Source organism: Sesamum indicum, linkage group LG5 (assembly GCF_026168435.1).
Source record: "Sesamum indicum cultivar Baizhima isolate 11 linkage group LG5, ASM2616843v1, whole genome shotgun sequence".
Taxonomy (NCBI): Eukaryota; Viridiplantae; Streptophyta; class Magnoliopsida; order Lamiales; family Pedaliaceae; genus Sesamum; species Sesamum indicum.
In genome coordinates, this window is record NC_142661.1 from 3,518,486 (window position 1) to 3,543,827 (window position 25,342).

The 25,342-nt window shown below is 34.9% G+C and overlaps 5 protein-coding genes across 6 annotated transcripts; 1 reads left to right on the plus strand and 4 right to left on the minus strand.

The window, feature by feature from the left end:
* Nucleotides 1-1,456: 1,456 nt before the first annotated feature.
* LOC105162525 (serine/threonine-protein kinase Nek6) lies at nt 1,457-6,136 on the minus strand. The gene is made up of 14 exons (XM_011080567.3): nt 5,857-6,136; nt 5,639-5,763; nt 5,115-5,181; nt 4,529-4,594; nt 4,351-4,397; nt 4,179-4,224; nt 4,010-4,090; nt 3,883-3,925; nt 3,744-3,793; nt 3,434-3,515; nt 3,292-3,341; nt 3,103-3,176; nt 2,944-2,995; nt 1,457-2,857 (listed from the first exon to the last, which is right to left on the minus strand). The coding sequence occupies exons 2-14, from the start codon at nt 5,755-5,757 to the stop codon at nt 1,673-1,675; spliced, it is 1,962 nt and encodes a 653-aa protein (XP_011078869.2). The 5' UTR covers nt 5,758-5,763; nt 5,857-6,136; the 3' UTR covers nt 1,457-1,672.
* A 3,845-nt stretch (nt 6,137-9,981) lies between these two features.
* LOC105162524 (chaperone protein dnaJ 6) lies at nt 9,982-13,394 on the minus strand. The gene is made up of 8 exons (XM_011080566.3): nt 13,124-13,394; nt 12,502-12,600; nt 12,299-12,400; nt 11,382-11,441; nt 11,187-11,293; nt 11,035-11,117; nt 10,526-10,616; nt 9,982-10,430 (listed from the first exon to the last, which is right to left on the minus strand). Exons 1-8 carry the CDS (start codon nt 13,244-13,246, stop codon nt 10,238-10,240), a joined length of 858 nt encoding a protein of 285 aa, XP_011078868.2. The 5' UTR covers nt 13,247-13,394; the 3' UTR covers nt 9,982-10,237.
* A 3,150-nt stretch (nt 13,395-16,544) lies between these two features.
* On the plus strand, nt 16,545-19,089 carry LOC105162523 (zinc finger A20 and AN1 domain-containing stress-associated protein 8). Of its 2 annotated transcripts, none has more exons than XM_011080565.3 (2): nt 16,545-16,701; nt 18,268-19,089. In XM_011080565.3, exon 2 carries the CDS (start codon nt 18,281-18,283, stop codon nt 18,797-18,799), a length of 519 nt encoding a protein of 172 aa, XP_011078867.1. In that variant the 5' UTR covers nt 16,545-16,701; nt 18,268-18,280; the 3' UTR covers nt 18,800-19,089. The 2 variants fall into 2 exon arrangements, with proteins under 2 accessions (XP_011078867.1, XP_088736562.1); XM_088880436.1 differs by lacking the exon at nt 16,545-16,701 and adding an exon at nt 16,786-17,468.
* Nucleotides 19,090-20,993: 1,904 nt separating this feature from the next.
* LOC105162521 (uncharacterized) lies at nt 20,994-21,541 on the minus strand. Its single transcript, XM_020693851.2, has one exon. It carries the CDS (start codon nt 21,508-21,510, stop codon nt 21,163-21,165), a length of 348 nt encoding a protein of 115 aa, XP_020549510.1. The 5' UTR covers nt 21,511-21,541; the 3' UTR covers nt 20,994-21,162.
* A 509-nt stretch (nt 21,542-22,050) lies between these two features.
* Nucleotides 22,051-24,856, minus strand: LOC105162522 (Pentatricopeptide repeat (PPR) superfamily protein). The gene is made up of 2 exons (XM_011080564.3): nt 24,306-24,856; nt 22,051-23,523 (listed from the first exon to the last, which is right to left on the minus strand). Exons 1-2 carry the CDS (start codon nt 24,778-24,780, stop codon nt 22,082-22,084), a joined length of 1,917 nt encoding a protein of 638 aa, XP_011078866.1. The 5' UTR covers nt 24,781-24,856; the 3' UTR covers nt 22,051-22,081.
* Nucleotides 24,857-25,342: the final 486 nt, after the last annotated feature.

A 25,342-nucleotide genomic window follows, 5' to 3' on the forward strand; every position in this document is an offset into this window, starting at 1 on the left:
CTTTGAGAGCAACTGTGGAGCACATGACGTGGCATGCCACACATCATATGGAGGAAGGGTCAATGTGTCATCCATCTAATGCAAAGGCTTGGAAGCATTTTGACCGGACGTATCCCGATTTTGCAGAAGAGCCGCGTAATGTTCAGCTGGGACTTTGCACAGACGGTTTATGGGCAGTACGGTCGTACTTATTGATGTTGGCTTGTTATCATTACACCGTACAATCTCTCATTGGGTAGCAGACATTAGTCCTGTAGTTGAAATGTCGTTGAGACTCTCTTCCGGCTATAGTAACGACCACAAATGGACGAAAAAAAGCATCTTTTGAGATCTTCCGTATTGGGCAACGCATCTAATCCGACACAACCTTGATGTCATGAACATTGAGAAAAATATCTTTGACAATATATTCGACGCCGTGATGGACATAAAGCAAAAATGAAGAATAATTTTAATGCACGCAAAGATTTGATTAGAATTTTATATACTTATATCACATGCATTATTTATTTTAATTTATTCAAAGATATTTTAACATTAAATTAGAATTTTTCGCAACAGAATTTTCCTACATTTGTATAATGTCATGACCTAAAAGATTATACTTTAAGTAGACAAAATTAACTTATAACTATCATATATTTACATCAATTTGTACATAGGAAGAACAATAGGGTAGATGTCTGGTGGTCCAATACATACTTTACTCATCAATTAAGACAATAATGATCAAAACTCAAAAGAAACTTGCAATTGTTGATCGGGTTGTTGCATGTTGTACGACTTATTTATTATGATGAAATTTATATTTCAAATCAAAAGAATAACAAAAAAACCGGCACGCGTCTAGAAGTTTCTCTAGTATAGGTAGTAGAGTTGCCTAAATGTACCACTTAATCAAGAACAAATTTGTACTTCAATAATTTGGTAGGGCTGTTGAAATTATGGTACCAATTGGAAGTGTGTGCAAACCTTTATTTTATTTTAATTGATTATCAATTTATTTTAAAAAATAAGTTAAGAAAAATTACTTTGGATATATATAAATAAATTGTAAACAATTAATTCCGAATAAAACTTTTACAATTTAATAGTAAATTTGGAAGTATTAAATTGTTTTTTCTAAGCACTCTAACTTTAACTTTTATTTTTGAATATTTCAATTTTTTATTACTGTTTAATGTACATTTTTCTTAAAATTTATTTTCACTATAAAAAGTAAAAGTTATTATAAATACCCTTTTAATGGAAAGAAAGTGAGATATTAACAATGATCTAACAAATATCCCTTATAACATCTCATTGTAAGAGATGTTTATTAAACAGTTATTAATTTCAAGGAATTATTTGTAATTTTTTAAATAATAAAAAAATATTTATAATTATAATAAATCTCAAATAATCGGTGGTAATTTACAGTTTATTATTTTATAATGATGTTTGAGACTTTTCAATATTTAGCAACTCGAAAGAAACTCTAATATTACCATGAGAACTCAGACATGTTTCCTGAAAATCCAATCCTCAAACATCAATCTTACAACTTCACTCTTCTCACAGACAAAATCATACACATTCAAACCCAAGAAAAGACCAAACACTTTCCCAAAATAAATAATCAGAACTGTTAACTTGAACATTTCTTGTGATCAAATATCTCCAATTCTTGAAACTAGGATTCCTTATCCAATTTTTGTGCATTAATCAAGCTTTTTGTCAGCCAGATTGCTGTTTCTCTAGAGGAGACGGTGTCTTCGCCGAACGGTTTCAGCACACCGGAGAGCTCGTCAAATTTGTCCTGTTTGAGCAATCGTGCGCATAACTCAAGCAATGACTCCAAAGCATCCGCCCGTTGCAGCCCTGGATTTCCCCATGCACCCTTACTTTCATCGTAGTTGCCTGTGGCAGCTGGTGAAAACAACAACAAATCATCAACTGTTGCTCGGTTTATTAGCTGTGTATCTTCCTTCTCAGGTTGCTTTGTTTTGGTTGGAGTATCTGCTTTGATTTCCGCCATTTCGTTACCCAGATCAGTTTTGTCATTTTCAGCTGGCTTGTCACCAAGAGCTATCTCGCTGTCAAGAGTTACATCTGAACATGCACCGCCGTTTTCGTGTCGACTCGAAGAGCTGCTTAATTCTGCATCATCATCTACAGTTTCTTCAGTTAGTGGAATGTTTTCTTCAACAGGAGACACAACTTTGTCACTACACACTGTATCGGGATTAGTCATGTTATTGCATATCTCAAGAACGGCATCCTCAGCCTTCTTTTCCGTTCCCTCAGCAACGTGGGGACTGCACGGAGGCTCCGCATCCGTTATTTCTTCACTATCAACATCAGTATGTTCCAACTTTGCCATTTTCATGGCTGAATATTCCTCTTGTTCTTCTGACAATTCGTTAGGTGGTGCCATTAGAGCATCCACTATGTTGATGCTCCCTTTAAGTGACGAAGAGTCAGAATTGTCGTGGTCGTCTCCATTGCAAGCAGTCGTCTCACAACTCGTGCCCCCACTTTTTGAGTCTTCGCTGTCATGAGAAATCTTTCCAGAATAGCTTGTGGGATCAACCCTTTTCGTCTCAAGTTTGTCTAATATCAAGAAATCACTGTCCAGTAAATTGGGATACTGCATATCCGTATTTTCCTCAAACAACGGGAGCAGTTCCTTCTGTTTTAGTTTCACATCTCTCTCCTGGTAGACTTTCCTAGCACCAGAACTGCCAGGCGACGGCTTTCTCGTTTTCTCCTTGGTCTTGTTGGGGGAGGGAGACTTCACAGGAAGAAAAACGGTAGATGGATTTTGGCAACGCAGAAGGAACGGTTGCAAATGAGGGTGTCTTAACAACTCTGCAGCCTATGATGTCCAAATATCCGGGATTAGGGGTAATAACACTTTTGACGCATGATGAGAAGAATAAAGAAAAAAGAGCATGAACTCACTGTCGGCCTGTGTTCCGGGCTTTTTCTTAGCATGCTCTTAATGATCTGTTTTCTAAGATTATCAAAAACATTACATGTCATTTCATAACTTCATATTCTTAAATACGGTTACATAAAAAACAGTACGGCTAATCTGTCGGCAATAGGGAGAAGACTTACAGAGTGGAGGAGTACATAATCGGAAGTGGAGAGATCAAAGATCTGTTTATCTTGTTGATCAGTCCAGCCATATCCTATATCATTTCATTTTTCAAGTTTTAGCAACAACATTGTAGTGTAAATTTTCATGAATTTTAATGTTTTGATTTGTGTCAATTCTCTCTATGTAAAGGAAAAGAATGAACTTACAGATGCTCTAAATGCTTGTTGGTGTGCAGCAATCTCAAACATACAACAGCCTAGAAATAAAAAGGAAAAGGTGACACTTCTGTAATAACTAATAAAAACATGACGAAGTGAATGTACATATATCCATGATTTTACTTCTTACCTAGTGACCATATATCCGATTTATAGCCATATGGGATATCTGCGAGAAGCTCTGGGCACATATAATTGGGGGTCCCAACAACCTAGCACGGAGCATATAAGTTATCTCACCAATTGCATATATAAGAGTGAGATAATCTTTAGAACAAGTACCTATTGACTTTTCAAGCACTAAAAACAGATATCCAACATTAAAACACCTTAAGTAGTCTACATGGACAGTTGGAAAGTTTTATTAGTCAACTATAAACGGTGCACCTGAATGTACAATTACTAGCTATAGACGGCTAACATTATTGCATGGTCCGTACCGAAGAAGCAAGACCTCCCTCATCAAGAAGTTTTGCCAATCCAAAATCACCTGAAAAGTCAATGTAGTGAACAACCTGGTAAATAGTAGGAATAAATGTAAGACACAAGTTGTTCCAAACATAGGTTTGACATTCTCACCCAGACGGATATCATTTTCCTTTGTGAGAAAGATGTTGGACAACTGGAGGAAAAAGAAAAGAGTAATGTAAGAAATGATGAAATCAATAGATGGCGTCTTCACTTTATGTCGAGAAAAAGGTCGAACCTTTAGATCCCTATGAAGGACACGGTTGGAATGAAGGTAGTCGATAGCTAATAGCAACTGAGTCAACCACTTGCATATTTTCTGTAGCAAACACAACAACATTGAACGTCCAATAAGTTAGCTAATGTGGTAAGAGCGAATTGTTTGACAAGAATATCAACCAGATCACCTCCTCTGGGAAATATGCTCCTCTGGCCTTCCTTATAAGCTCAGATCTGTATAATTGGAAAATATGAATGTAATAAAAGGAATAATCACTAAAACTCAACTACTCTTTCCCTTTCTCCTTTGTCCCTCATATATAAATACACACACATTTTGAGTTTGTCTAGAGAACTCACATGTCTCCTCCTTCACAATAGTTGGTAACGATGCATATACAACTTCCCTACAGAGCACCAAACGCGAATGGTTTCATTTAGAATCAGATTCAGGCAAGCTACACCAACACTCTACACAAACTAAAAACTATTGAGGTAGCTTTGAGTCAACATAAAAGACTAAGAATCCACGTAATACCTTGTCCACCCAAGCATCTTTATATTCGACTATATATGGATGTTTTAGTTTAGCAATTAAGTCCATCTGCAACAGAGACGACCACACGTTACACAAGATAGAAGAACAAAGTTGCAGTCATTTCTTGTAAGCCATCTCAACCCCCCACCCAACGAAAAGGAACAAGTAAATCTAGCTGAGATATACCCATTATTGGACAAAGAAGTTAGAATGAAAGTAAAAATATCCACGTGTTATGTGGCCTACTCGTTTCCCTAAATAACAAAATTATAGAAAACCCATTCGTGTAATTTTAAGCAATCGAGATTTGCCTGCTCCATGTCAAGGGCCAGAGTATCCTTCTGCATGAATAAAGAACTTAAGTACATCCAATAAATGCCTATTCTCTCACTTTTTTTCTTTCTCTCTCTGTTTTTTCCTGAACAAACACTCAACTGACTTCTTTTGCTTTAACAATTCACGGGTGCTAAATTCTTTACCAACAGGGAAGACAGTTGAAATAAGTCTTGATCCTTAAACAAATCATACATCCAACAAAAACATCAAATTCTGCTGATAAAACCAACAAAACGAGTACTGAGAATACCTCCTGATGTGCCGTACGCTTGAACTTCTCCGTCTGCTTAGAGAGACGAATTTTCTTTAGAACGTACCTGCCAGAGATGATAAAAGAGAAATACAGAACCTCCATTTTTAATAGGCTTAGACCTCTCTCAATTTCTTAAAATGCTCTTTTCTTAAAATTTAATAAAAAGGTTAGACAAAAAGACTTTGATTCACTTGGTTAATACTTGAAAAGAGTTGCAGGATGCTTCTTGTTTAGCCTTCTTGCATTTGTCTCACTAGTCAAAACATTACAGTAAATTTGGGCAATAGTACATATAATTTCCCAGTTTCTTGCATCTGTCTTTCTACTTGAGATATACAAGTGACTTTGCACAAAATTTAACTTCTCCGTTGGTGCAATAACTTGTCAACTAAATTCACCAACTAGAGATCACGCACACACACACCCACAGAGAAGAAGAGCAACAACCACAGAAAGTCAAAAGCTACATTTTTATGCATGCACAGCCATTGGAGAAGGTTAGGAACAGAAGAAATTCTTACTTCTTATTCTCAGCTTTGTGGAGCACAAGAAATGCAGCTCCAAAAGCACCTCTCCCAATCTGCTCCACTATTTCGTAATCTTCCATCTTGGGCTTGGAATCCCCATTTTCCATCTCCATCAAGCCCTTCAAAGCCAAGAATTTCAGATGGGTCAATCCACCTTCAGCTAAAGATTCAATCTTAAGGCAAAAATTTAAACTGTTACTGAACTCACCCACCTCCAATCCAGCAAGAAACTCTAGATTCTACGCTTTTGGGCTCTGCAAGCAAACCAAGAAGAGCAAATCTTGAAGTTTCCACAGCAGCTTCAACCACAAGACCCCTTCAAACTCTGGTTCTTGAATTTATTGCAAGTAATTATAACTCTCTGACCCTTTGACAAATGAAGTTGTAAAAAGATACAATTATGGCAACAAGCAACAGTGTGTGTGTGTGTGTGGAGGATGGGGAGGTTGGTAGTGTTTGGTTAGAGGGGGGAAGAGACACTCAAGCAGCAAAGAGGTACAATTATATATACTAAACAATTAAAGGGGTTGATTATTACAAAACCAGTCTTAACAAAAGCTACAAAAGCCTATTGTGGTCATGTGTAAAAAGTTTATGTACCTAATTAAAGAACATAAAAGAAAATTATGAGTGAGAGAGGAAAGAGGGCAATCACACAGTAAAGTAACAGGATAAATAGTAAAAACTTTGAATAGGAAAAGGTAAAACAGTTTGAGTGTTGTTAGAATTCTTGACCATCATTAATTTATTTTAATAATCTTGTTGAATCTTTACTTACCGTTCCTACACAAATGTATGAAGTCTTACACAGACAATCCACCTCATCATGTTCAAATATTTGGCACAAAAGATCATAGAATTGAGTGCTACAAAAATTTATTCTAGTACATCCATGGGAACATTCTAGATTCAAGTCACATTATAGATACAAAAGATTACCAAATATCATATTACTAAAATGTAGTGTGTGCGTGTGTGTGTGTGTGAGAGAGAGAGAGAGAGAGAGAGGAAGGGGGGTGGGGTGGGGGAGGAGTGTTGGATGAGAGGTACATAAGAACAATGAGGAGGGCCAAGAAAGTTTTGCTTGTATTTACAGAATGATGAATCTCACACAGTGAGTGAAAATTTCTGCAAATCTAATACAGTTATAATGTCACCATCCTTCACCAAAATTCACAATTTTAGCCCTTACCCAACTTATGCTCATTATCTGGTTCTAATTCATTCTCCATTTGTGTCATAATGGCTTATGATTGTCAAAAGTTTTTCAATTTTACCCCCCAAAAAAGGTGCATTTCTATTCAAGAAACAAAGTGGGATTCCAAGAAAAGCAATTTTGCACAGTTTTTAATCATCTCATACTCTCTTTTTTTTAATATTTCATTTTTATCCTTTTTTTTTAGATGTTTCCTTACATTTAATGTCATTGAAAAGAAGATGAGAGTCATATTATTTTTGACAGTACATAATTACTGGCTCAATTAATAAAAACGGTTAGAAAATTATCTATACGACTCTTACTGAGAATTGTGTTGATAAGTAATTTACAAATAGCAGCCATTTAAGCCACTTATCATCCTTAAAACTTATTCAAAATTTATACGGTGATCGAAGTCCAAAATGATCCATACCCAATAATATATTAATATATATATATAATACTTTTAATATGACATTATTTTAATTATATAATGTTAAAACAACAGTTCTAAGTAACATTTCCCCCTTTTTGGAACATTTCACCCATGGGGCTGAATTAAATAGTGAAAATAAAAGCTTAATGAGAGTATTATAATTTTGGCAAAGGCACTTTAGGGCTAATCAAGCAAACCCCACCACTAAAAAACCCTATAAATAAAACTCAATAAAGGGGAAGGTGTTTGTGTATATATATTTATATAGTATTAATTGTGGGTGTTGCCAAAATAATTTGATGTGGGAATTTGGTTGCATAATTAAATAAATGAAAAAAAGACAAATGCCTTAATTGGCCATTTGTAGAAAATTCTATGTTGACCGATTGATAAATGTTGCAATTATTTGTAGAGTGTTGGTGTCTATTCAATAAATATGTCTATTCAAAAACAGTGACTATATAATTATCAATATTAATAAATTGAGTAATATATCGATCAATTTGATCAATAAGGCTTAAATTACATAAATTTATGGATAGTTACATTTTGGCATCCAAACTATATCTGCTTTTATATTTTGTCGTCGAAAAAAAATTTTTTTTGTCAACTTACTATTTCAACTTTGTGGAATTTTTCACTTTGACATATACGATGATTTTTTTGTTGGAAAAACACCATATGTTATGTATTGGTAAAAAATATCACATCACATAATCCTTAAATATCACATTTGTGCTACATGTGATTTTTCTCAACAAAAAACTTGGCTGAAAAATAATTATAAATGATAAAGTGCAAAATTTTATAAAATTGAAATGATAAATTGATACAAAAGAAAAAGTTAGATACCAAAGTGTAAAAATAATCATAGTTCGATGACAAAATATAATTAATCCTATTTTTAAATCAATTGAAATGAATATCTGCAAGGACTTGAATTGTTCATATAATGTCAGCCATAATTGAGATAAAATGTTAAATTTGGGGAAGGAAAAAATGGGTTAATTTGTGTTGGTGTGACACAAAAAAAGTGGCCCTGAAATGAGTGTCGGTGAACTTATTATTTTTTATATTTTTATTTTTTTTTACAAAGAAAAATGGAAGTTGAAGTTCAAGCTTTGTCGGTAGAACAGTTGGAAAGTCTCTATTTCCAATTTTCCAGGTTTTTTTTTAAAGAAAATCAAAGTGGAAATAATATAAGTCTCCATTATCTTGATTTTTTTAATGTAATTACACTTAAATTTTTTATAATTTAAAAAATTACATTTATACTATTGAAATTCCGTCTAATAAATAAATCTGTTTGCTAGACAAAATTCACCAAATCTATTAATATCAACTAAAAAAAAGTTGAATAAAAATTGGTATACATTCTCGATTGACATATTTCAGATCAAATAAATTTTTTCTGACTAAATCACCCTTATAACAATTAAATATATCTTTTCATATGCATTAACATGTGAAGATGTATAAGGGTAGTTTGGTCACAAAAAAATTTACTTGACCTGCAATAAATCAATTAGAGGTTATATGAATTTTTATTTAATATCAAAAAAATTAGTAAATTTTATCTAATGAGAAAACTTATTTGTTAGACCAAAGAAAACTTTAGAAGTATTAAATGTAATTATTCAATTTACATGTAATTACACCAAACCTTAACGGAAGAAAATATAATAATCCAATAAAATTAATATTACATGAATAAGTAAGAGATTATAGGTGAAAAAAAAGCAGATGCATAAATATTTATTTAATTTTATATTAAGTTGATTGTTGTTGAGGAATTTATTGATAAATGAATAAAGAAATGAAAAGTTGATATATAAATGATTATATTATTTACTAACCTTATCTAATCTAAAACGCTCAGCGCCATTACAAAAAGTAGTTGCCCCTCATTTTTATTTGTTTAGAATTTATGATTTGGATTCTTTCTATTAAAACTTACAATCAATCAACCAACCAATCATTTCATAAACTACAATTTGATTTGGAGAGAAGAATGTGATCAATATTTTACTACCAAAATTAAATTAATCAAATGAACGTATAATGAATGTACAATTTTTAAAAGTAATTAAATTCACTAACACAATAATACTTTGAATAGTTCTTTAAATACCGTAAAAATTTAATTTGAGTAAGAATTTAAAATAGGGAATGAATTATATAAAGTTTGATGTATTAGTTTGTTGCTTCGTATGAAAGACAAAAGAGGAAATTGGTAGCCGACCAAATGGTCCACACATCACTCGCTACACTTTTTATAGCCCATCAAGAAAAAGTATGTGTTATGATTATTGTGCAAATAAATATTGCCTCCAATATTTGGAATTTGTAATTTAGTAAAGAAATACCAGAGACAATATTGTCTCATTTTTACTAAACTACATATTTGTATCTTTTTTAATTTTTTTTTTGGTGGGTCCCTCCTCCTCCTGAGTCCAAGCATAGCCATAGGAATATTCCAAGAGAAAAAACCTTTTCCCCCTCAGCAAATTATTAACAATATATTCTCCTACTCTCTTTTCTTCTTTCCAAACATAACTCTAGACGTCTACATTCAAATAAAGTTGCTAGACGCATAAAACATAAAATTATACAAATCCTACCATATAAATTATGTCATGTCAGTACAATCTAATAATTTATATGTTAGCGTTTTAAAACTTATGCTAAATGCAGTCAGTGCTATGACATAATGCAAATTATATAAATGTTTACAGACAGAACGGTACGACATCTAGGACTGACATACAAGTTCTAAAACAAGAATCAATATAGACAAAACTTGAATATTCAAACGAGTTAGAGGCAGCCATCTTTACAGATATCTGATCTAGTTTAGAAAGTCCAGCCATGAATAGAATAGAACTTTGTATGAGAGAAATTTCACATTTGCATGCGCCAACAGAGACAGTTCAGTAATGTAAAAGGTTGTAGACTGCAGTTACTTTCGTTTGGAAGCCCGTCTTTTCTCTAGTTTTCTTCTAGTAGCTTGGAATTCTTCTTCACTTGGCTCCAGAGCTGCTTCACCTCCACCATATTTTTGAACAAGTGATGAAAACATTGCATCAATCTTGCCTCTCCTCTCGTTTTGTCGCTGAGCAATGATAGCATACAGATCTGAGTTTTTCTTTGATCTGCAATGGGTTTTTACAAGCATTGAATATTCTAACTTACTCCCGAAGTTGGAAATTTTAGTAAAGATTTGTGGAAGAGAAGTAAAACCACTGACTTCTTTCTTTGTCTTAATGGACTTGTGGGAGGCTTTGTTTTGGACACTTTTTTAGCCCATTTCTCATACACTTTGGTTGACTTCAATTCTCCTACAAATCCACATACACATGAAAGAACAAGTGAGAGAGCAACTGGTGCGCATATAAAATAAGAAAAGAAAAGGAAAAAAAAAAAACCTCTAATTAAAACATAAATTTAGACCCATACACCCAGAGAACATGAGCAGGCCAGACAAGAATATAAAGATAAAACAACAGCAGCTCCAAAACATCAGCAATTTCAGTAAAAAACATTAACAAAATGAAACCAACTAGTGTGCAACATGATATGACGGGCAACACAATTCGACCAATTCAGAAACATACATACATTCAAGCATCTTTTATCATTTTAATGTCTGAAGGTATATCACAAAGAGCTTAGGGTGTTCAGCTAAGCTGACATCGAAGCTATACTTGTTTGCAATATCAAATGCAAAAGGTACATAAACAGTAGTAGACACCTCACCTGCAGAGATAGCCTCATCAATGATATCCTTGAATCGATGGGAATCCAGCATGGGATCAGAGCAAAGCATGCAGCAGAAAAGCCTGAAAAAGAATTCCAGAAAGAAAATCAATGTGTAAGTAAATAGCCACATAAGGCCTACTGAGGTGTACCTGTCCATGTTGCCCTTGCATTTTTTATATAGCTCAAGCAAATCCTTTTTCTCTGAATCAGAGCCTCTGTAGTTTGCTTCAAACTCTTCAATATCAGCTTCAGAGATCTGCAAGTGATTCCAATGTACTTTACATGATGAAATAAGTAAATTAACTATTTATACAGAATTCTGCCAAATATCTGAATACAGTAACCTTTTTATACATGGTGCGGAAGAATGTTCTCAAATTTTGGATGGCATCTCCAGCTAGATCCTGTTAAATCAGTCAAGAAAAGAGTGGGTTTAGAGACTGAAGGAGGTATTTCCTCTAAGGAAAGGATTCAGTGAAGCCCTTTCAAGCTAGATTTTCCGGAGCTAATAACCAGGCAAATCAGCTAATCAAACTAAGTTTTATGGTTTTGCAAAAAGGGCTTCAACAGATAATGAGTCATTTCCCAATAACATGGTAGTGTATATAAAAAATGCAAGATGTGCATACGAACATTTAGAAGTACAACCAATAAGAATAAGCAAAAGCAGAGGAGCTTCAAGTTTCAATTCTTTGACCAGTAGCAACCCAATTACAGTATCTAATGCAGGAAATGATTTTATCTTGACATTATCATCATAATTATTAACTTCACCAAATTGCTGCAAACAAACCATTCTACCAGTGAAATTTAATCATTTCACACCCAACATAAAATAGGATAGTGTGTCCATACATCCATAACTCATTCACTATGTTTGTTTTCATTTTTAAATTATTTTCAAGACAAGTCAAAACATACCCAATATTTTCATTTAGGTGTTTTTAAGTGTTTTAGCATAAATACATACATATATATACACAGACATACATAAATATATATATAAAAAAGACATGATTTGACAATGAATAGTAATTTTTATCTCCCAAAACACAACATTAAATATATAATACTTATTTTAAATTATCTACAAAAATAAATTCAAACATACATACTATCTCTAACACAAACTTATTTATCTTTATTTTTCTCTTTCTATCTCAAAAAACGAATACAAACATTATGATTCAGTTCTATAAGAGATACCCTTATTAAAAGGTTCGACAAATAATTGAAAAGAGGTGGTCAGGTCATGACTTACAGCATCATCAACACAGCCTGTTTGATCATACACTGCACGTTTCTCTTCATCTCCAAGAATAGATATAACCTTTTGCAGCTGCTGAAATTTTTCCTTGGCCTCCTACAGAACAAAACTTGAATCATTAAATTTTTGTAAAAGACCACGGATGACTTTGTAGTAAGAGAACCACACAATTGAACATCTGAAACTACAATATTTACCTCATCATCTGGATTTTTATCAGGATGCAGCCGTAAAGCCAATTTGTAATAAGCTTTCTTTATTTCCTGTTGAGATGCAGCTTTGTCCACCCCAAGAATCTAAAAACGCACCCATTCAATCATAACTTACAGATTAAAATATCATTTAAGCAACAACCAAACAAACATATCAATATAGCCACAAGAATCTTTAACATGCCAAATTATCCAGCTCAAACACAAAGTATTAATGGCTCAAATCATGAATAGGGATGAATCCAAAAACTTAAGGGGGAAATGACCACGTTTAAGTTTTGGGGAACTCCATTGTTCATAGCACCGCTCCAAGATGTACGCCATATGTAACCACCTCTGGGTTATTTTTAAGCGTGAACTTGGTCTAAATACTACATGATCAATTCCTCAATTGGAATTTTGATGCATAGGTTTTAGCAAATTCTCGGAAACCCCATAATCCAGGAAAACCTCCGCAAATTTGGAATTCACTACAATCTTCGTATACCAAAACAATATTGAAAAGTGTACAATTTACACATAAGATTTACGAATTCTGCATGCCCAATTCATATAAAACTAAAAGCATGTACGAATTCCTGGGGAAATGAAAATGCCGATCATATACCTCGTACAAGCTCTTCTCATTTGCCGACGAAGACCCAACACGATATTCCTGATTCTCCCTCTTCTCTTCGTCTTCATTCTCTAAATCTTCCTCTGATACCCTAGTCTTCTTCCTCTTCCCCATTCTCGCAACCCTAGTTCTGTTCGAAAGAAAAATTGGAGAGGTGTGTAATGAACTTGTGCACGCAAGCTGCTTGAGAAAATGCGTCTAAGAAAGAGTAAACAAGCAAGAGAGTGAGAGCCGGCTATCGTATTTATAGGCGAGATAATTGGACCGATTCCTTCCCGCCATTTCGCCCCTAATTTTCCCTTTTCCCACCATTGGATTTTAAAATTCGGTATAAATTCCAATTTCACTAAACTCAAAAATTAAATTTAGTTTCATTATTATTAAATTTATACGATTGTAAAATAAAGTTTTTTGCGCAGATATTTTTAAAAATTTGAAATGGTTTAGATGTCAATAATGATAAATTTTTAATTAGTATAATTAAATTTATAAAATGAGAATTAACATTAATGGGGTGTCCGCAAATACTTAAAATAAGCTTTTGGCATTATTTTTTCATTTACAGGTTCTGTTTTAAATTATTTAAATTAAAAATTATAAATTAATTGATGAAAATTTAAACTATTTTTTCAAGCACTCTCTCTTCAATTTCTTTTTCCATTTTTGTCTTTTTATTTTGAAATATTCTCAATTTTTACTGCTACTTACCATTTTATTTATAAAAGAAATTTCACTTTTGCTTAAATCAATATGAATGTTAGCTATCTGGCCCAGGTTGAAATGACTCACATGGCCCATGGGCTTTTTAGTCCATTTGCTATGTCTTTTTTCTTTTTAAGATTGCACTAATTTTAATTAATTAAATTTGACATCCTCTCAAAGCATAAATAGTGCTAGAAATTGTTTTTGATTAATTATGAATATGTACAAAAATTAAAGAAGATTAATCCTGGAATACAAATTTTGAGTGATTCAAAGAATAATTTTTTATTTTTCTTTTAAAAAAAAACATGAATGGTATTATACCAAATAAATCAAAGTCATAACGTTCGACAACTGCTCAAACGGCAAAACACGTTCGCCTTCTGCTAGCTGGAAAGAGTGGAAGATAAGGGTTTCATTATCCAAGCTATGTTCTTTGAAAGTTTTTCTATTGCGATTCGTCCAGAAAGATTAACTGACCATTAGGAATAAAGACAAATTCCCCCTTCCTAACCCTTCCTCAGGGCACCCAAATGCAACACCCCCTCTGTAATTAAATTCAATTATCCTAACAAACTCATATTTATTCCTCTAAGATAACTCATCTTTCATCAATATTTATATAAACTTCATATGAATAAAGTACTACATTAAATTTTTGGTATAACATTATTGTATCTATGAAGTTAGAGCTCCAGACTTAAGATGTGGGCCATGTGGCATTGCTGATCCACCTACACAATGACAACATCTCTATCTCAACTTATAAATTTTCCTCAGACGAAAATACAATTGATCAAGGTTCAATGTTTATATCACATCCACCAAATGTAGCATCACCTAACGGCACTATGACTATGTCTCTCCCAAACATAATACTTAAAGTAAACCCCACTCATACATGTCAATGCACTTAATCCAATCTTTGCTAAATATGCATAATAAGCACCATAAAGTAAATTATTATAATTAATTCACAGTTTATCCATAATCTTAACTCGTATTTAAATATTTCCAAAATGTAACTTCTATTGTTGTAAAGGGTGAAGGAAAAACTGCATACTGGCCTGACCTGACTGAAATACAAAGTTTTGACTTAGACTTATGTGGGTAAAGATCTATACCTGAAAATGTTAGCAGATGAGTGAGCTTGCAATCAATAAGCAAATAACCAGCGTTATCTACACATATATCAAATAATCCAAACAAGTCAAAATGAGCATCATATGTAGAATATAATAAATTTAATTTCTTAATATCACTAACTTTATTACATAACACAGTCCATTCATAACAAGACAATCAATTAAACTTCTTTTTTCCTAACCTGCTTACCAGAAGGTGGTATGATGTTTATATCCACCAATTCAATCTCACTATTTATTATATAACGTCCAAATGAACCCACATGACACGCCGGCTCATCAATTTCAATTCGCATCGTAGTTATTTCTATTCACATCATAGCTCTTTTTATATCGTATCATAGCTATTTTCACATCGCATTATAGCTCTTTTTTATATCGCACCATATTCTTCTCATAGATTAATAGCAACACAAATCGAAGTTTTACAATAAACGTAATAACAAGATAAAAGAGACACATATAGACGTACTAATCATTTATTTATATCGACCTTACAACGCTTTAATTATCAAATAGACTATTGTTCAGTTTTTTCACTTTATCTCCGTATCCTATATGAGTTGTACTATATATAAGTAATATATCGAAAATATTGTAATTTAAGAGAGAGAGAGAGAGAGAGAATGTGGCAGGTGGTGCGCCATCACCCCTACCGCCTCACCTCATTCAGAGCAATTACAACGTGTTATAAAATCGACGGGATTCGAATCCCAGCCCTCAACCCCGGATTGAGAAGAGGGGTGTTGTCCAGCCCGGTACCGGGCTTTGCCCTTTCATCCCGAGCTACACAAGTTGAAAGTAAACGGTGGGCATTTTCCAATTAAAGCGGATATCCCGTGTATTCCAGGTGAGTAAACAAGACCTTAGAATGTATTATAAGATATATGAATTTATAAGATATTTTAAGTAAGGTTAGCCAAACACCCTCTTAGTGAATCCAAGAAACTCATTTAAATTTGTTTCACCAAACATAATAAACTAATGAAACCCAATTGATAATCATCCGATTTAGGTTCAAATTTAATTGAATTAGTGAAAAAAAAAGTGATAAAATATATTTTTCAAAAAAGCCAAACTACTTAATTTCAATATGTGTTTGGTTCAACAAATATCGTTTATGATCTGTTCAATTTAATACAAAACACGATATTTCAAATTTAATAACTTTAGTAAATAAAATTATTTTGCTCGAGTCGATTTATTTATAATAGATGGATTTATCTGATGATTTATTCGTATCGTATCTATATTGCTCTATATGACTCTTGACTTATCATTAAGATGCATTTACTACTTTACCCCTACCCCAATATTATGACCAATTCACCATCAATACTCATGCAGTCTGCAATTATGACAATAAATTAACCAATTAAGAGAATATATATATATATATATATATATATACATTTGAATAAAACTAATTAATTATTAGTCCAACCCCAATGGCAAAACGGTAAAAAGAGAGTTTGGTGAGGGCATTATGAGTAAATTACACCGACTCTCTCTTTTTCAATTCCTCACTGTCACTTTTTTCTTTTTGTGTTGGTAGCCAAAAAGAGATACCCTTCTGCTATAAATACAGATACATAGCAGAAAAAGAAAATATAAAATCAGATAAATCAAGCACCTTTCCCCTCCCCCCTCCCCCACCCCCCACCTCTCTCTTCTTTTTCTCTCTTCACCGCTCAATTTGCTTCAATTATCTCTTAGATAAAGGTATTATTTACGCTTATTTGCAGTTTGATTCTTAGTTTTCTTCATAGTATTTGACTCAGATTCAGTGATCTGCATAGGGTTTTCTTCTTTAGAGAAAAAGAAGATGAATTTGGTGAAAAGATTGAATCTTTTTGGGTTGGGTTTTTTTTTCTTGTGGGTCAGAGAAATAGTGTAGAAACTATTGATCGATTTTTCCAAGTTGAAACTGTCCAAGAGCGTATTTGATTATTAATGTGGAGGTCGAATTTGGCTATTTCGGTTAGGGTTCGTGGTTTTGTTTTTATTTCAGTTTATTTGTGGTTTCAATTGTGGGGTTGTAGTACTTGGTTTTTGGATTAAAGAGTATTTCGAGGATAGTGGATTTTTTTTTTTTTTTGAATGGTATTACAAATTTTGGGCTTTAGTTATGGGACTGTGTTCTTTTGGTGTTTGACAAGAAGGGATTTTGAGTAAAGGAAAGTTTTGATTTTTTGGTACTTGATTTTGTGAAGTTTTCTGATTTCCTACTTTCAGTTATGAAAATAATAACCTTTTTGAATCTTTGCCATTTGTTTATTAGGAAGAGTGTTTTCTGTGTGAATTCTTAGTGGTGTCATCATATTTGGGATAAAATGGGGAAAAACAATCATTTATTCATGTGTTTCTGCATTTCAATTGTTCTTAATAGATGATCACATATATGATATGAAATGATGACAAAGTTTGGGAGCATATGGAGTACAACTGTACAAGGATGAATGTAGCAAGTTATTGAAGTTGTTATTCATGTATGTGGATGAGAGTATCTCTAGTTTATTTGATATAATTTAGTATCAAAGAGTCAGTGCTATTGTTTCTAGTGACTTTAGTCTGATTATTTTTTGTTGCCGTCTAGATAAGTTTTCCAATGCCAGACTTTATCTTATCAGCTAATAAGTCATTTTTTAAAGGACTCTGGCTTCATAGAAAAGAATTTATTCTCTTGTCATACTCTTATCGTGGAATAAGATAAAGGGCTCTAGTAGATACCCCTGGAAATATCTGCCACAGTCTTTTAGGGAGTAATTGCTCTAGCATCTGCATTCTGTCGATAAGAGACGGTGAAATGCAGTCACTTTCATCCCCTTTTGGCAATGAACTTGTAGTTCTTTTTCATATTATTATTGTCGAGATGTAATCTGCTGGTTTAGGATATTGACGCTGCTTTCTGGTCATGGAGGGTGCTTTATTTTCTGTAGTATGGATTTGGCTCCACTATATGCTTCTTATAGAGGAAGCCTTTGAAATATTTCAGCTTTACACATCAACAACCTCTTCCCACCCTCCCTTCTGAATGGAAAAGCTGAAAGAACATTAGAGAAGGGGGATGGTGGAATTGTCTACAGAAAAACTGAGAATGAACCCTTATATGAATTTGGATTTGAAGGGGGATGTTTATAATGCATGCTGTCACTAGTGTTTTTTTGTTCTCTTAGTATAGAATTGCTCTGCAGTAGTTTTTCTTGTCTCAAGTGCGTATTCTTGCTACTACAGCTACTTTTCTGGATTATCCTTTCACATTTTGGTGCGTTCGTTGGAACATGATAGGGAACTTGTACAAATGGAGTCTTCCAAAGAGACTGGCTGCCAAGCTCCAGAGGGCCCCATTCTTTGTGTCAACAACTGCGGCTTCTTTGGAAGTGCTGCTACCATGAATATGTGCTCCAAGTGCCATAAGGACATGATACTGAAACAGCAACAGGCCAAGCTTGCAGCTACATCAATTGAGAACATTGTCAATGGCAGCTCAAGTAGCAACCAGAAAGAGCCTGTTTTAGCTGAAGCTGTGAAAGTAGAAGCTGGATCAGTTGAATTGAAGACTGATGCACTTCAACAATCCTCTGATTTGCTGTCAGTCCCGAGTTCAGAGCCGAAGCCAAAGGAGGTACCAAATAGGTGCACTACTTGCCGCAAACGTGTGGGGCTGACCGGATTCAATTGCAAGTGTGGGAACCTCTTCTGTTCTGTGCATCGCTACTCTGACAAACATGAGTGCCCGTTTGACTACCGAACTGCCGGTCGAGATGCCATAGCAAAAGCAAATCCTCTTGTTAAAGCCGACAAGCTTGATAAGATCTAGAAGCATGGTTATGGGTCGAAGTATGATATTTATTGTTATATATCCTTGCTTCCTTGTATAAGTGGGCCAGCTGCCATAATAGGTCTTGCAACTAATGATGATGTTTTGGTGGAGTAGAGGCAAGATAAAAGGGGGAGGGGAGGGGAGGGGACGGGATGGGATGTGGGATCGAGATGTGTTGCGTTCTATGAACTCGAGAGTCCTTATCAGTTGGCTTGGGTTACTTTGGTTTGCTCCAGTGTGTAAGTTGTTATTTGCTGGCTTGAATGACATTGTTGTGGAATTTATTACTCGCCCATCTTTTTTTCTTGTATTGTTGCATCTCTCATGGTGTGCAGTGTATTTGCCCTTAAAAAATGAGGATGTTGGGTTTTGATTTGCAGACCATTTAGTGTGAAGGCCGTCATACTCATACGTCCATCAAGGCCTTAAATTCACTGGATTAGTTGATGATGTGACAGAGACTTGAAAAAGGCACATCCTTCAAATATCCTTATCCTTCTCAGATATTATTCTGAAGATATTAACCAAAAAGGTGCCTTTACGCATCGGAGACGAGAAGTTGATAAAGCATACAAGATCCCATAAATCTGTTTTTGACTTTCAAAATGCTGAAAATAGTCTGAATGACTTGATTTTCTACCTTTCTTACTCGGTAGAAGATACATTTGATACAGCAGATTTTCTGTACGAAATGCAACTTGAATGACGGGGAGTCATCTCAACTTAACCAAATGCCTTCCCAGACAACGTACTAGGCTTAGGGGAGATCGGAGCAAGAGGGAACGCCTAGACGACGTTTTTATTCCTGGGCTGCAGTAAGTAGATCGAGAGGTCGTTCCGCCCCTTGTCCCCTAAGTTGGGTAATATGTTCTCGACCATTCTTGCTCCAATCCGACTTAGCTGAACATTAAGGTAAATTGGGGCGACGGCAGCCACAGCCAGAGGACAAATGGGAACACCACAGGTCCATGTTACCTTAGCATGCTACAAAACAACATATTGAACAAGAAGACAAATGTAAACACCAGTGGTCCATCTCGTCCATGATCTACCTTAGCTAAGCACGCCACAAAAGAACATTTAATCTTAAAATCCATATAATCCAATGCAACGAATCTGTTAACAACACCACCCTGTTAGTAAGCAGTAATTGTGTGATAAATAGCAACATTAACAATTTCCCCCAATCAATTATATGAGGCAAGGAACCAAGAAGCACCACTCCAAACAAGAAACGCTATAAGAGATGTAGTTGGCCTCGGTATATGGAGTACGAAATCACGAAAAAAAGATCCAACAAGTGATACAGACTGTGAAGCAGTTATAGAGGATCCAGAATATAAGAACAATCATCAAAAGTTCAAGCCCAACTCGAAAAGTATTTCCTAACTTGTGCCCTAAGTGTGCCTTGCAATCAAATAGAGTGACAGTGATGAGTTCCCAGCAAGAATGTTTCATGCCTGAAGGAGACAAGGTGCCTCTTGCCATGCCATTTTGTCTGCTTAGAAATTTAAAGAGCTCATTCAACGAAATAAGGCTCTTTGCAATAGCATTCGTGGTTAGGTTAAGACCCAAAATATGCAAAAGAATGATGTTCTCATTCCGATCTCCCTTCCATTTTATGCCTTGATAAGAAAACAAGGATCGCCAAACATTCATTGAAGAAGAAAATAATTGAGACAACCAAGCAGAAATGTGGAAACCATACAAGGATAAGAATCCATCAGAGAACAATGGTAACTGGGCAACCATCTTCTTGGAAGTTTGAAGGATGAGTACCTAACAATTTTATCAGGCAATTACATATATAAGAATCCATCAGCTATCCCAGAATTGTGAATTTATGGGAAAGGTCGAACTGAATTAAGAAAACGTCCATCCAAACAATAAAACCAGGTAAATCCCTTGATCACCGACAAAGCAACATGCACATACACATTACAGGTAATGTTGAAACTTGCAGGAAACCGAACATACAGCGTTTTAACCAGAAAATCGGCCCAACATATGTTTTTAAATATGCAAGCTCCAACGGGGAGGGAGAGCAATTCATCAGAAAATCAGACACCGGCTTGGGAACTTAGAGACCATGCCTGGAAAGTCGGATTTCTATCAGCTAGGAGCTTGCTGCGCTGCTTACACTTCAAGCCAATGTAATGCATCAATGAATTACGAAAACAGAAAAGAAAAATTGATAGAAAATCATTTATAAATCAGACGTCATGAAACTTGATCAAGAGCATTCCAAACAGAAAACGGTTCGCAAATTTCAAGTTGATAAACAACTGAAATTACATTTATTGCTTGAAACAGCAGCCTGCACAAGTTAATAACTCCACGAAGAAACATATGACCTTTCTTCAATCAGACTCGACGGGCTGCGCCGCCTCCAATTCGAGCCTTTCGAGGGCTTTCTGGTGTGCCCAGGTCTCAATTGTCAGATCGGGCTTTGCATTAAGTCCCACTCCGAGAATAACTACAGTGAGGAAGCTGGTGATATAGCACGGTAACTCCCAGTCTTCCCACTTTCGAGACTCTCCAGGAGGCGGCGGAGTGCGGCTGAAGGCGAAGCCTTTGGGCCGATCCTCGTGTCCTGGACTTAGCCATCTGCTTGGCCCGTCACCCCCGCCGCTACGGGTCCGAAGAGACGGGCTTAACCGGCCCCGAAGAGTGCTCCCTGCGTTAGCGAAAGGTTTGAAGGACGGCATCTTGATTTTTGATTGACGAAACCGATCGGGTTACCCGTCCCTAATTTATACCATTTCATATAATTATAAATATTTAATTTATTATAATTAAAATTATATAATTTTAGAAACTATTGTAAATATTCTTTAAATAATTAATAAGTATTTATACTTATATAAATTTTAAAGACTCCGTTATAATTTATTCTTATTTATTTGTGTTCATTTTGTATTGAGGGAAGGTGCCGACGACGTTGTGGCAAGAGTGGGATTTTTATGATTTGCCCATGGGATTTAGGGAAATGGCAATTAGACCGCTGGATTTTAGAAAAATTGTAGTATTGCCCCTCATATTTTGCCTATTACTTTTTGTGCAATTTACTCCTATTTTGTTTTGGTGTATTTTTTGCTAGGTTATAGATGTTGGAGACGATTCTAAACTTCTTTGATCTTCATATCATGTTTCATTACTATAGAACATGTTGATATCTTTTGATATGATTCATATTCACAATGGCGTTTTACGACAAACGATTCTTTATTAGTGAACTTCAAAAAGAATCGAGAAAAAAAACTCGGTATGAGTAAGAATTTACCAATAATCTCCGCAAGAACATACTCCATTTACAATATGATGAAACCTACTCTTATCTCTTATGAGTATTTCCCTGACATACACCTGAGATACAAATCTTGCAAAGTTATGGCAATCGACACAAATTCGTAGATTCTTCATTATACGTATAGGCTTTGCTTCAGAAACATTCATCATTGCGAAAGCCAAAGCTAGCTTTTCACTGTGGCCTAGCAGCATTTTTTCTTTCTGCTCCTCATCCACATCATACAAAACAGAACTCAGTTCAGGTTTATAACCAACTTCCTTTATTCTATCCGATAATTGTCTTACCTTAGATAACACCTCTTCCTTTCTTGGATGTGATCGATCACTTGCATAAAAGGTATGAAGGGTTCGACCAAACTCTATCCAGCTCTTTCCTGGCTCCTTCATCACGGCTTGTTCCTTCATCAACTCTCTCACTTTTCTTACTTCATCCCATTTTCCATTGGATGCATATAAATTACAAAGGATCACATAATTCCCAGCATTTTCAGGCTCCAATTCAAGAAGTCGGTTGCCAGCAATTTTTCCAACTCCAATATTTTGGTGAACCCTACAAGCCCCCAAAAGTGAACCCCAGATAGCAGCATTTGGTTTAAAAGGTATCTCTTCTATGAATTGCAAGGCCCTCTCTAATTGCCCAGCACGTCCAAGTAAGTCAATGACACAGCCATAGTGCTCAATACCAAGCTTCGTTGCATATTTTCCAGCCATCTCATCAAAATATTTCAGGCCTTTGTTTTCCATTCCTCCATGGCTGCAGCCAGATAATACAGCTAAGAGAGTGGTGCTGTCAGGACTGATTTTGTTTTCTTCCCTCATCATGTTATATAAATCGACTACAGCTTTTCCCATCCCATGTTTGCTATACCCTGCTAGCATTGCATTCCAAGAGATAACAGTTCTTTCTTGCATCTTATCAAATATACTCCTAGCATAATTGAGGTTTCCACATTTTGAGTACATATCAATCAACGAATTCTGAAGGACAGTACAGAAGGATAGTTCAGATCGAAGAACATGGCCGTGCACTTGCCTTCCATATTCAAAAGCAGCAAGACCAGAAAGTGCGGTTACAACACAAGCATAAGTGACATAGTTTGAAGCCATTCCTTCTCTCTGCAATGTACAAAATAGATCGAGTGCCTCTCTGTCGTGTCCCAATTGAGCATAGCCTGAAATAATAGCAGTGCAAGAAACAACATCTCTCTCTGGCAAACCTTCAAATATGATCCGTGCTTCATGGATTCTTCCAGATTTAGCATACAAATCAAGAAGTGAGCTACCGACATACATGTGGAGTTCAAAGGGGCTCTTAACTATAAGTGAGTGAATTTGCCTCCCATATTCAAAGCCAAAAGCGCCCATACAAGAGGTAAGTACCGTGGCAAAAGTGAACTCATTGGGACAGGTACCTGTAACCTTTTCATGTTACAACAGCAACCATAAAACTTCTTAATCTTTGAAACAAAGGGGAAAGGTAAATTTATATTTACATAAAACGAAGACTGTCACAGCTGATAATCTGTTACGCATGAATATGACAGAGTAGAACAATGGCTTTGAGATAGTTTTAGAATGAATTGAACAATTAAATTTTTCTATGAGATGGCAAACAAAACAAGGATTTCAGAAACCAAATGCCTAGTGTTAAGTCCTACCAGCATCAGTAGGAACTGAGTCAACTAACAAAGGGATAGGGGGTGTGGTCCTATAATAAGTTATTTGAGATTTTTCCAATAACTTGAACAAATTCAGGTGGTCACTCTAACAATGACCATAGCATTTAGCTTCTTTATATATGGCTGTGGATTACCGCACCCCTCCATGGATAAAGACCAGGCTATATTGACTGTAACTTATACCAATGTAATCCAATTTAGTCCACTGTTTTTTCGTAATAAGTCTCAAGGAATAAGGATGGAACTAAGAACAAGTTTGTGGTGAAGTATTGAGGCTGAAACTTTTGGATACGAAAACCACTCGGGACAACAATCTCAACAACAATTCTAGCAGAACATTGCCCAGTTTCCACATCAAGCAATGGGCAGATAACACACTTCATATTACATCCCTTCGCGATTCTAGCATGCTGGAATTCCAGCGTACCAAGTACCAGAACAACAGTGGTCCTTCATCATTTTCCACATACTATAAAACATGTCAATACGCATCAGACAAATTTCCAGAAAAATACCTGATCTTAGCATCTCAACAAAGAGGCTCAGGGCCTCCGAGTAAAGCCCAGATTTGGTATACCCGGAAATCATCGCAGTCCAAGACACTACATTCCTCACTGGCATTTCATCAAACACCATTCTCGCATCACTCAGAACCTCACACTTCACGTACAGCACAATCAGCCTCGTCCTAAGGTACACAGGGGGCAGATAATGGGTTTTCATCATGTGGGCTTGCACCCTTTGGCCTCCCCTCAAAGACTTATGATTCACGCACTCGTTTAACACGGCATCATAGTGTTTGAATTTCATGTTAAGGCCCTGTACGCACATTTCTTGTAATGCATGATGTAGGTGAACGTTGCATCGCGGAGTGTTTGAATCAGAGGAATTGGGAGGGAAGGAATTAAATGTCAGTTGGAGGGTTGTGAAGGGTCTGTTTGTTTGAAGGTATATTAGGTGATGAGAAAATTGAGGGATTCGTCGCAGCATATTCCAGGCTCGTATGACCTTAAGAGAGGGTTCACATGGTCTGCGTAAGTCCGTTCGACTCCTCCATTTTAAATTAATATTACTTTATACATATATATATATATATACTAATCATTGTAGCACGTCATTCTACATACACATAATAAATAATTTTTCATATTTTAAAATATATTATAAATAAAAGTAAAATATATAAACCAACATATTATATTAATAAAAAGAAAAAAAAATAATAACTTATCAATTAATATAAATTTTGAAAAGTTTGAATAAGTTAGTTATTTATCATAAATGGTATTTTTTATTTCACAAAAATTGGTGCGTCAGTGTTATTAACCGCCATTTGTGAGTGTAAATGAACATTTTTTTCTATATTAGTATAGATGAATGATATTTTTTGTTTCACAAAAAATTAATGCGACAATGTTATTTATCGTCGTTTGTGAGTGTAAAAAAACTTTTCTTTTTATATTAGTATAGATGATATTGGATAATTTGTCTATGATATTTATTTTATTTTATAATATTTATATATATTTATATTTATAAGAAAATAAATAAT